This window comes from Thermoascus crustaceus (assembly GCF_041956765.1).
Source record: "Thermoascus crustaceus strain CBS 181.67 unplaced genomic scaffold VTN00scaffold_4, whole genome shotgun sequence".
Lineage (NCBI taxonomy): Eukaryota > Fungi > Ascomycota > Eurotiomycetes > Eurotiales > Thermoascaceae > Thermoascus > Thermoascus crustaceus.
In genome coordinates, this window is record NW_027192530.1 from 2806765 (window position 1) to 2818282 (window position 11518).

The 11518-nt window shown below is 52.8% G+C and overlaps 3 protein-coding genes across 3 annotated transcripts; 2 read left to right on the forward strand and 1 right to left on the reverse strand.

The window, feature by feature from the left end:
- Positions 1-1066: 1066 nt before the first annotated feature.
- Positions 1067-3450, reverse strand: VTN00DRAFT_7537 (uncharacterized protein; the record flags this gene model as incomplete). Its single annotated transcript, XM_069434291.1, has 6 exons — positions 1067-1197; positions 1255-1767; positions 1818-2064; positions 2121-2251; positions 2323-2549; positions 2606-3450. 6 exons carry the CDS (start codon positions 3448-3450, stop codon positions 1067-1069), a joined length of 2094 nt encoding a protein of 697 aa, XP_069287587.1.
- A 3973-nt stretch (positions 3451-7423) lies between these two features.
- On the forward strand, positions 7424-8265 carry VTN00DRAFT_7538 (uncharacterized protein; the record flags this gene model as incomplete). The annotated part of the gene is made up of 2 exons (XM_069434292.1): positions 7424-7809; positions 7872-8265. The coding sequence occupies 2 exons, from the start codon at positions 7424-7426 to the stop codon at positions 8263-8265; spliced, it is 780 nt and encodes a 259-aa protein (XP_069287588.1).
- A 1454-nt stretch (positions 8266-9719) lies between these two features.
- On the forward strand, positions 9720-10885 carry VTN00DRAFT_7539 (uncharacterized protein; the record flags this gene model as incomplete). The annotated part of the gene is made up of 3 exons (XM_069434293.1): positions 9720-10022; positions 10070-10074; positions 10225-10885. The coding sequence occupies 3 exons, from the start codon at positions 9720-9722 to the stop codon at positions 10883-10885; spliced, it is 969 nt and encodes a 322-aa protein (XP_069287589.1).
- Positions 10886-11518: the final 633 nt, after the last annotated feature.

An 11518-nucleotide genomic window follows, 5' to 3' on the forward strand; every position in this document is an offset into this window, starting at 1 on the left:
TGTTTAATGCAGAGAGAAATATTTAGATGTGGATATATTCAACCAGCCACTTTAAGGAACATCACATGACTTCCTTGCGGTCTTCGTATCGTGTGGGCGAGATACGGATTCAATTAAAATTAATCAATGAAAAAGATAGATATCTTCGAAGCAAGGGTGTTACATATATGTCACTACATACATCTCGATCTTGAGCCGTTTCAAGCTGACGAAGCTAAGCTAGCTCTGGCTCCTTGGTCTAGGTAGGTACTGTTCTGTTCACCAGCTACCGAACGGTAGAAAGGCAGCTAGCTCAAGAACCTAGTCGAGTCCCGTATGCTGCGAACGAGACAAAATACTGCTCAGTGAATCAATAACAGAACAAACACGCCCCGGAAAAAAACAAAAGTAATGAGAGACGTGTACTATGTGTATTCATGTATGTATTTACGTATACTATGCATTCGTAGTAGACTGTAGATGTAGATGGATAGGACATGAAACATGAAAATAAAAAAAAACAGGAAGAAAAGGACAGACAACCCATTTCATATCATACCCTCCGACCAACGACCTCAAATCCTACCTACCGACTAACCGACCGATCTCATTACCTTTGGTGACTAACCCAGATTCTTCATCTTCATCTTCATATTCATTCGTTGATGCGTCCTTGCCTGGCCTGATCAGCCTTGCTTTGCTGCCCTGTACCATGCATTGCTGACGGTTTGACATTTGACGGTCTTGACTGACTCGAGGCTGGACAATAGACAGCCTGATATCGCCAGCGGCCCAACACGTGGTCAGTTCCAGATCCCATAAATGCCAGACGACCTCCAACTGGACGACAGAGCAAGGTAGGCAGGGACGACGACGCAACCGTATTTCGAGCAGAGAGAAGCTGGCGAGGTTATAGAGACATAACTGACGGGCAGACGGAGCGGCGAGAACATGACATGACATGGCTATGTGAGATTGAGACTGAAACGAGACCATGCAGAAAACAAATGCTACGCCGGTTTATGTGACAACAAAGCAGGTGAACGTGAGCGGTAAACTCAAGCCGCAAACTGAAACCGAACTCGACTCAAACCAAGAAATCCTTCCGGACATTGATGAACGCCCCAGCACCGCCCTCATCGCTAATCTCGTTGACAAGCACTTCTGTCTGTTGGTACAGCCGCTCCAGGGCCGCGGAGGAGGATTTGCCAAGCGAGACTGGGGCGCAAGTTAGTAATGAACAGCCACAAGTTGCTAAGAATAGCGTGCACTCACCTAATATCGCCGAGTTGAGCTCTTCCGCCACGGCAACTCTGCCGGCTGGATCCAGGTAGTGCCCGTGTACTGACGACTTGGGATCGGGATATGCGACGAGAGAAAATATGTCGTCCAGCAACTTTTTGTCCCCTCCCCGTTCGTCCGTCGGGTAGTCCATCCGCAGCTGCTGGCCGTACTGGACTGCCTCGGTGAGAAGGTCGTGAAATTTGGTTGGCTCGGGCTCCTCCGTGTCCATTCCATCCGCGTCGTAGCCACCGCCATCGTGCTGGTCGTCAAGCTCCATCTCTTGGTCAAAGACATCATTGTCGTCGTGAACCGCGCCATTTGAAGACTTGCCGCGTTTCGAGCTGGCCATGGACAGGTCATTGTAGCGCCTTATTATTTCGAGAAATTTCCTACATCGAAGTTTAAAGTGGATGTGCGGGTTGTCCTGTAGGACGTTCGCGTAGTATGCGTTCGTATACTTCAGGGCCTTATCGATATCCCCATCTAATATCGCCGCCCGGATTTCTAGACTCCGTTAGCATCAGGGCAGACTCGGCGTGTAAGGGCTATCTTACTCTGTCTGTTGGTCGCATCGAGGTCTTCCTCAGCTTCGTACTGTTTGAGCGGCTGCGATCGCCCATCCTGCAGCGCAGCGGACTCCTGCCTGACCTCCTCTGCAAAAGCTCGGGCGGTCTCGACGTAGCCATCGTGAGCAAGGAATTGAGCGACGAGCTCCCGGATGAGAGTTGGCTCGTCTAGCGGAGGCTGTAAATTAGCAGCGCTGGTCGCACTGATCTCTGCATGGATCCCAAGTTTTTCTTTCTGTAGGGAACAAATTAGTAGAGTCACCTTCCACCAAGTGCGAGAAGAAAACATGCCTTGACCATGCCATCAATGTCAAATATAAAAGGTTCTTGCCCAAAGTTGACACGGATATGGACATTAGGCTGTTTCTTCATTCCGACCGAAGGATAAAGCTTCACGTTTCTGAGCTCCCGGAAAGCATTCCCTGGACGCCCGTCAGTTTGGTCCAACGGGGCGTGTCACTGGGGATTTCGCAACTGTCGCAACGGGACTTACCTAGAAAAACGCCGTTTTTGGTGAAAAAGGCACATCCCGTTGAGAAGTTGACCCCGCACCCAACCGTATCATTCACCGTAAATGTCGGACCATAAGGCCGTCCTTGTCCCTGGCTCTCCCCGAAGAACGACTTGCCATCGTCTCCGTGGTAGGCCCACGACTCTTGCTCCCACCCGGGAAGCCTCTCGACGGACGCTTTCTGGCTCGAGAATCCGATGCCAATCATCCTGTTGTCCCAAGTCAGTAACACTTCCGATGCTTTCAGTATCGGAATCCGACGTACCCCTCCTTCGATTTGGCCAATATCGTCACTTCGAAATAGTATATCCCGCACTGCGGCGGCATGGGATGATCGGCCCGGACTGCAGCGGCCTCGTGGTCGTGCTTGTTCGGGGGACCCATATATCGAACCTCCAGACCGTCATTCAACAGGTCCAGCCCGACATACTTGTCTGATTCGTTCCACCTCGACGGCAGCGGCATCAGATCGTCATCTTGGCTCGGGGGCTCCTTCTCGATGATATCATACGTCATCCCGCGGTGGGAGGGCGCGATGCGGTGCTGATTGACACGGCTGGAGGCGGCGGAAAGGGGAGGATTCCCGGCGACATCTCGCTGGGCGGCGGTCAGCTTGGAGCGATGCGCGGCCTCGAGCCGCTCGACGTATCTCGAGTTGTGGAGGTAGGAGGGTGTGAGGAAGGAGCTGGAGGAGCTGGAGGAGCTCGGTGCGCCGTGGAGGAAGCCATCGTACCCGAGATAGCCAGCAAACTGCCTCGAGTACGCCGGCAGAGGACCGCCCGACCTCCTCCACCCGCCGCTCCCTCCGCCGGTGTTCATCTGCATGTCTGCATCCAAGGCGGACGAGAGCCGTTGGAGGCGGCTGCTGGTGGTGCTGCCGTCGGCGTGGTACTGCGGGGGGTACGACGAGCTGTTCGGGGTGGAGCTGGTGTGGAAGCCAGTACTGCTGACCAGGTGCGAGAAAGGACTGTAGTTCTGTGGCGAGACGGCAGCGCCGGAGACGACAGAGGCGTAGGAGGAGCGGCGTGGCACCGAGGAGATGCTTGGACCGGAATATGAGGTTGTTGGAGGAGCTCCACCGGAGCCTGGGGGGAAGGGAGCATTGGTCATGCTGTCGTCGTCTGTGATAGGAACTAGCAACCACCGACGCCCCAGCGGGTACTGCTGGACATATGAGACCCTCACGCGAGCAGCCTGCGACTCAGGCAATGCACAACTGCCTGTGAATTGATGCTGCACAACGACCGGAATGCTTGATGGGAGACTCTGGCGTATACGGGGGTGGCCGGATGCTCTCTGTTCTCTGGTTCTGCCGTCGTGCTTGTTCCTGGCGCTGGTGACGCTGTTCCGTGAACGGGGGGGGGGGGGGCAACGCTTGCGAGGCGAGCCGCCGGGTGGGAGCAGAAGCACTCAGAAAGCAGATAATGATGATGATGCTCAAGGCGCAAGCAGCAGATGGAGCAGAGGCAGTGAAGAGAAAGCAGACTGGCTTTCCAGATGCAACAGCATGGTGTTCCTGTTGCGGGGAGGACGACGTCCGGCTGGTTGTCCGTCGCCTGAGGGGTAGACGGAGACAGGACGAGACCAAACTGGGCAGCACGAGCAAGGGCTTCACGCGGGGATGGGATGCGGATGCAGAGCTGCCTGCTGCGTCACTCTACATTCCTGTGCTTGTTCTGTACGTAGATACAATGTGATAGACCTCTGCTCTCTGCGATGCTCTTCTCATCTCCATCCCTTCCAATGCCTCCAGACCGTGGCCAGCTGTAGCATCTCACCTGTCAGACTGAAGAATCCAACACGGCTACAGGGGAGTACAACCTTGCGACTGACTGAGCAGGTGACCTCTTTCATCTGACAGGGCACGGATCGAGACCATTGGCATTTCGTACTCGGAAGCGCTCCCGTCCCGTCTCATAAAGCTGTGCAGGGTCTCTGCGATGAGACTGAAATAGCAGTATTTGACATGATTGGTCTTTGGTGGTATTATCTGTTAGGTATATCTTCAGGGACTTAGATCGATGCAAGGCCGTTTGCTGCTCCCTCGTATGGTGCAACTCGGTGGTTACCTCTGTCTCGGTCTCAGTGTCACTCCACGACCGCTCTACCTCTATTGGTTTCTGTGACGGCATGGTCCATCGACAGGCTAAGATTCTAGATGTATTATTCTGTAGAAGCAAGGAGGCTACTATTTTAAGCATCTAGGTACTTTCAAAGCTGGAAATATATATATGATCTCATGGATCATCATCTAGTGGCACCATAATGAACGCCGGCTGCTGACAGCAGGCTAATCAGAAGAAAATTGCAAAAAAGATCTTTTTTCTACGAAATATATATTCATTCAATGCAGACACAGCCCTTTCTCATACCAGCAGCTCTCTCCTAAGAGCATGTACCGATAGGCCAAAGCTGTACTTGACATGACCTCCAGGATCCCATGTTACCACACATAGATGACCGCATTGCTGATGACTCTTCGAACCATCTATACACGTTAGCTCTTCTATTTGCTGTTATTTATCAAGATGCCCGTAGAGCATCCCCGCTGTTCGGACCCTTCATTCGTAGAGCCTCTGTCGTCCGTCTCCATTGTAAGGAACAGACGAGGACAGAGGTGCTTTCCTGATGTAGTCGTAATCGTGAGCAAATCCCATCCTTTATGAATCTTGTGTCGAGTGCTTCGTGCTCTTTCAGGATCATCACTTCACGACAGCTCTCGACAGACATAATCGACTCGATTCGAGGATGCATGTATGCCGACGGCACCTGAGCAATGGCCATCAAGAAACATGACCATGTCAGCAGAAAAGAGGGCATGAACGAGTACCGTTTTTCTCTCCGGCACATGAAGATAGCCACTCCGATAGAGCAGCTTGTCAGTGAAGACAAGCACCGAGTGGCTATGGGAATGTGCCGAAAATTCTCTCTGCAGAGAGAAAGCTCATCCGTCCTCGCTTTCGAAAGCATCCAAGCGGATGCCTTGAAGACGAAGATGGATTCCCTGGATAGAATGTGATGGATACTTGTTCTTCCGTGCAAGGTAGAGGGAATCTGAGTGAGTCCAAGATAAGAGATATCGTTGAAATAGTGACGACAGCCCATTAGTCTGGAAACCGGAGTCTAACCTGACGTTGTTCAAGGCATGGCGACAGAGTGAACCTGGTTAGGGCAGCAGGCGGATATCCTTCAAGGTTGGCAAGTAATCCATGTAGTGTTGTATGGAAAGAAAAAAAGAGCGTCCATCGTGTGCTGCTCGCTGTCTTGTCCTTCGATCTCATCCCTGAAATCGCCGCGACGAAAATTTTTCGAGCATTGGAAAATGCTGTCCCCTAGTGATCAGTGTGGGGAGGCGACTGTGTTGTTCTCTAGAGTTAGCTGGGTACAGGTCATGATCTGCCTCCAAAGTTGCTGCTGCGTGGCCTTGTTTGCTTTACTGTCGTCCGGTGGAAAGGATCCATAGCGGTGAAATGGTGTGATGCCATCTTTCAGGGACCGAGTGGTAAATGCAGTTGAAGTGGGGTACATCGGCTGTTGAAGCACGGGTATCCCAAAGTTCTTTCATTGCTCCAAAAGACGACGTCCCTTTCATCCGCTTGGCAGGGAGATGGCCCCAACAGCTAGGTAGTTTGGACAGTTAGCAGAGATGCACATCCTGTGAACTGTATCCCGTGTTGGGTTTCCGTGAGGTGGTTAGTATCTGCCCTGCGATGACACATCCAACAAATGGGAGATCGTTCCATAGTTGTGTGAGTATCTGAGTAGCTGTATAGGACGCGAAAGCCTTGCTTGGCGTCCATCTGGTCCTGATGGCCGTTGTGGACGAGTCAACGTGTCCCAAGGCTGGGGCGATGACCGAAGCCGGGGGAGTGATGGATCGATCGATCAATCATACATCATGCCTGGTTGTGACGGCCGGAGATGGATGCGCATAGTGGGCGGCCGGACGGATCGAGAGTTTTCTTCTTTGTCCAGCGTCCCAGACTGTGGCAAGACGAGCCGGGCGGGCAGCGGTGCGATGCCTGTGGCATGCATGCCTGATCCGGAGACTCTGGACGCTATCCATACATAGTCGGATGAAGCATCTCTCCGAGTGATATAGTACAGAGTTACGTGAGATCTAGAGGAGCTGGGTGATGCCGTCCGTCGAGATCATAAATAACGTGCGGAGGGAAAATGGGATCGCTGTGGAATTACTGAAAAGAATTCCCGCAAGACGGAAGCAGTGGAAGCAGAAGTCGTCCAAAGTCTAAACTCGACCCGGTAGCCGTGGTCTGTGGTTCAACCCGGCGGGACGGCGATCCATAGAAATAGTGGACGATAGGAGATGATCTGTGGAATGCAGCCAGCGATACCGCCGATGGATGGATGTTCATGGACGATTCTTACGGCGGCGAAGAGGCTGGGGCGGCGCGTCAGCAGCGCCTCTCACACGACCAGCTGAGATGTGAGAGAGAGAGCGAGAAAGGAGACATAACGGCGAGATGCGCGCTGCCGGCGAGTATGTGACGGGACGGTACGTTACCGTAAGAGAATCGTCTTGGCGGGCGGTCAGTGGTGGTAGATCTGTAACTTACGTGTATGATAGCCGTTCGTGACAGGCGCAAACGCCGCGTCGCTCACACCTCATCATCTCTCCATCGGCGTCCCTGACCGACCGCAGACCGCAGACTCTGCTAGACGAGAAACCACAATGAAACCAACACACGCGCCTCGCCGAGCCCTCGCCTTCGCTCTCTCCATCCCATCCCATCCCTTTCTTCCTGCCCCGTCCCCTTCTTCCTCCTCTCCTCTCCCCATCCCCATATCCTCCACCCCCCATACTATGTCACTACGCTTCCTATCCAACTTCGTCCTGCCGTGCCTCTTCCAGAGTTTTGCCTCGTCCTGACCAGACTCGCCGCACCGCTCACTCCTCTCCCGGTCCTCGATCCACCAGCCTGACCTGTGGTTGACGCACCACGCCGCGGTCGCTCGCCAGCTCCGTCATCACCATCGACCACATCTCCATCCTCACCATCCGACTGAACACGGATAGAGACATCTCCAGACTCGCGGTTACAACAGCTACCTACAGATAGCCATGCCGGCTGCTTCCAGCACCATCTCCTCCCCCTCCACCAACGGCCGCTCCAGCCGGTCCAACCGGACCATCGTCCTCAAGCTCCCGTCAGGCCTGCTGGGTCGCTTCCCGGGCAGCAATTCTGTCGAGAACAAGGAAAACACCAACACCAGCACCAAGGAGCCGTCATCGCCGGCCTCCACCGCTGACCCTACTGCTCCTGCGTCCTCCGTCGACAATGCCTCCGATGCTGCCTCCAACCCCGCGGCCCCCGCTCCTCCTACGGAGGCCCCGCGCAGAAAGGGCATCCCGGGCCCGAAGCCTGGCAGCAAGAGGAATCTGAACCAGACCGGTGAGGTCTTGCCCAAGCCGAGGGGCAAGCCCGGTCCCAAGAAGAAGCCCAGACTGTAGGTTCCCTTGACCTTGGAGCATACATCCAGAGGATCAGTAACTAACTTGATAAACACAGTGAGGACGGAAGCATAGATCACAGCAAGGTCGTTCCCACTGCACACAAACTCGGCCCCAAGGCCAACCAGGGTGCCATCAACGCGGGTCTCCGCGCTCTGGACCGGACCGGCACTCCCTGCCGCAAGTGGGAGCGCAAGCCCTTCCAGCTGAAGAGCTTCACGGGTGTCGTCTGGCAGATCCCAACCTGGCGCGCTCCTAAGCCCAAGAACGAAGAGAACGCTGAGGCCAAGGAGGCAGCGGCAACGGTCGACACCGGGGACAGCGACAGCAAGGCCAACAACAGTGCCAGCGGCGATCCCAGCGAGAAGAGCAATTCCGGGGACGGCGATCTCACCCCCATACCCACCAACATTACCGAGTCGCCTACTCCCACCATCGCCATGACCGCTTGAGCAGGCAACATCATGGTCATATATGGCTGGCCGGTGACGACAGTCTCTTCTTTCGCTTCTTGTATGTATATTACTTGATACCGGTTGTTTTTTTCAGCCCTCGGACACGGCGTATTCGACTGAATGGTGTTGTGTTACGGTCTTAATGTTTACATTATCTTTGGCAAAAACGGGATGTGGGATTGATCATGTCCGGACAAAAGCGTCAGGAGCATGTGCGATAGAATTGAACTGGATCGACTTTGGGGGTTCATCTTGGTTTGGTATTTGCTATTTGGAAGGCGTCTGTGGTTTTCTGTACTATTAGGGTTCATACCAGTCGACGTTGTATTCCGACTGGCAAGGAGATCCAAAGGAATCAGTGAATCGAATGGATCAGATTTGGATTACGTCCAAAAAAAGCACGATCTGTCCAACCTTTCCCTTGCTATTCATGGTATAATACATGGTCATAACTGACGTGATCGTACATATGCAATACGACTTGTCGAGCTGGACACAGTGCAGACAAGAGCTGCCCAGGCCAGAGTCGAACAAAAAGAATGGCCATCTGCACTCATTGCCTGATCTACTACCTAAGGCCGCTCTGCAAACGGTGTGGGAGGGGCCTAAGGCGCCACGGACATTGTGCGCCGTGGCACTGCTCTCGGAAACAACGTTTCAAATCTCTTTCGGTTAAATATCTCATTCAGGCTGTTCGCATTTTGCTTTCTAACTATAAACCCTAGGAAAGCTCGCATTTGTTCTCATTCACCTATTCCCAGCGAAAGTACTACTCTTCCAGGAAGCTTCTCTTTCTTCTTCTGCTTTGAGTGGAATTATGCTGCGTGCTGAAGGATACCTGCCTTGCTTAGCCAACCTCATCAAAAGCAAACTTCCCGATGTTCCCTCCATGACTGGCGTTACTTCGGGAGGATTACATATGGTACAGCTTATTGATCAACCTTAACGAAGTTGAATGAAGGGATTGCTCCTATTGCGATAGTCTGTGACGTCTTCTTCGCTGGGAATGATCATGATGAGAGATCTATCTCCTCCATACAGCGTCTTGGACGCGTGAATGCATAAATCTTGGTTCTAGTCTTCGCAATCTCGATCGATCCTGCCGATCAATTTGAAGAGACCTGTCTTTGATATCATCAATATGATGTTCCCCGCAGATATCTCACGGCGTACAGTCCCGACATTGGAACCACGACTGATGTCCTAGGTTCGTCAGCAGGGTTAAGATTTGTCTTTGTGCTTAGTGCTTATCATGACCCCCAACATCCAGACGTCCAGTACCGCTGTTCAAGGTGTTAACCTTACGGTAGACAGCACTACTACACAGTTATGTTGTAACCTTAGGATAAGGTCTATTCTCAACAGCTGGCGCCCTCCCTCACCCTCCTTCGATCCCAGAGGGAATAAACCAAACACCACCACCTACAGATCCAAAAATCAATGGTATCGCCATGATCCCCATCGCCTCCGTGCGCTCCTCCAACGAAGGCATCCGCGCCTTCATCCCGGGCATCACCGCCCTCTTCGTCGGCGGCACGACCGGCATCGGCCAGAGCACTCTACACCAGCTCGCCCTGCGCGCGAAGCGGCCCAACGCGTACATCATCGGCCGGAGCGAGTCCAAGGCGGCGCCGTTCCTGGCGGAGCTGAGGAAGCTCAACCCCGAGGGGACCTTCAACTTCATCGAGACGGATGTGTCGCTAATACGGAACGTCGATGCGGCGTGCGAGTATATCACGAATAGGGAGCAGAGGGTGAATCTGCTGTTCATGACGCCGGGGGGTGTACCGATTACGAGGAGGAGAGGTTAGTCTCATGTCATTTTATTTTCTCGTTTCCCTTCCTTCTCTTCCCTTTCTTTTATCTATATTATCAATTCCTTATCAATTGATTGATTGAGATCACATCTGACTCTCTCCGACATCCACGTATAGAAACTAACGAAGGACTCGACAGCCTCTTCGCCCTTCGGTATTACGCCCGGATGCGCTTCATCCAGAACCTCCTCCCCTTACTCGAACCCGCCTCGTCGACGCTCGCCCGCGTCGTCTCCATCTTCGGCGGCGGCCTCGAGTCCCGCATCAACAAGGACGACCTGGACCTGAAGCGGACGTACTCGGTGCTCAACTGCGCCCGGCACGCCATCACCATGACCTCCCTGTCCATGGAGCATCTGGCCCTGGCCCATCGCTCCGTCAGCTTCCTGCACGTTTACCCCTGGCTCGTGGGGACGAACATCTACAACAACAGTTTCCCGCCACCGATCTCGCACGTGTTCAACTACCTCGTCTGGCCGCTCTTCCTGAGACCCTTCGCGGTCGATCTGCGCGAGAGCGGCGAGAGACATCTCTTCCATTCGACGTCGTCGAGGTATCCGTCCCGGGACAAGGATGGCGGTGACCCGACGAAGGGGCAGGGCGTGCCCTTGCCGGAGAGCGAGCTGGAGGGGTTTGCGGTCGGCTCGGACGGGGAGGTCGGGAGCGGTGCGTATCTCGTCAATTGGAAGGGGGAGGGAAAGGTCGGGAATCAGATCATGCAGCAGTATCGGGCGCAGGGGATGTCGGAGTATGTGTGGGGGCATACGACGGATATCCTGAATGCTGCGGTGAGGGGATGATTGATTTATTGATTGTAGAGTAGGTATGTAAGTGCTAATTAATGTAGAAGCGGGATGCAGGTTAGATAGATAGACGCTGATTCAGGCAAGGAAGCTTATCTCGATTTTTTTTTCTCCTTTTATTATTGATCGGTTGTAGTAGCAGGAACAGTAATACGAGATAAGCCAGGACAGATCTAACTTAACTACTTCCTAGAATCTATAACCGCAAGACAATAATAATACTAATCATTTCCTGAAATTACTCCGCTGTTTTATGCTCCTAATTCTTCCAAAATTCATGTTATAGTTTTGGACGAATTGACAATTATCTACCTAGAGAGGGTACTGAATGATAGATACATACCAAGAGGTCTGTCTATTCAGGGAGCTTAGGTAGCTAGCTAGCTAGTGACCCCGATCCAAATGGACCATGAATCATTGGATCCAAACAGCCAATGAATGATAACAAATCAAGCAGGTTGTTACAAGCCACGATGAAATGATAGATAGAACCTATAAATCATACATCCGACATCCAGGTTAATTCATTGTGAGTATTGCTACCAAAACAAAAAACCCTCGTCTATTCCTTCTCTCCATGGAGGATGATTTGGGATGTTTAATTAATCTGATGATGGTTTGATTTGACAA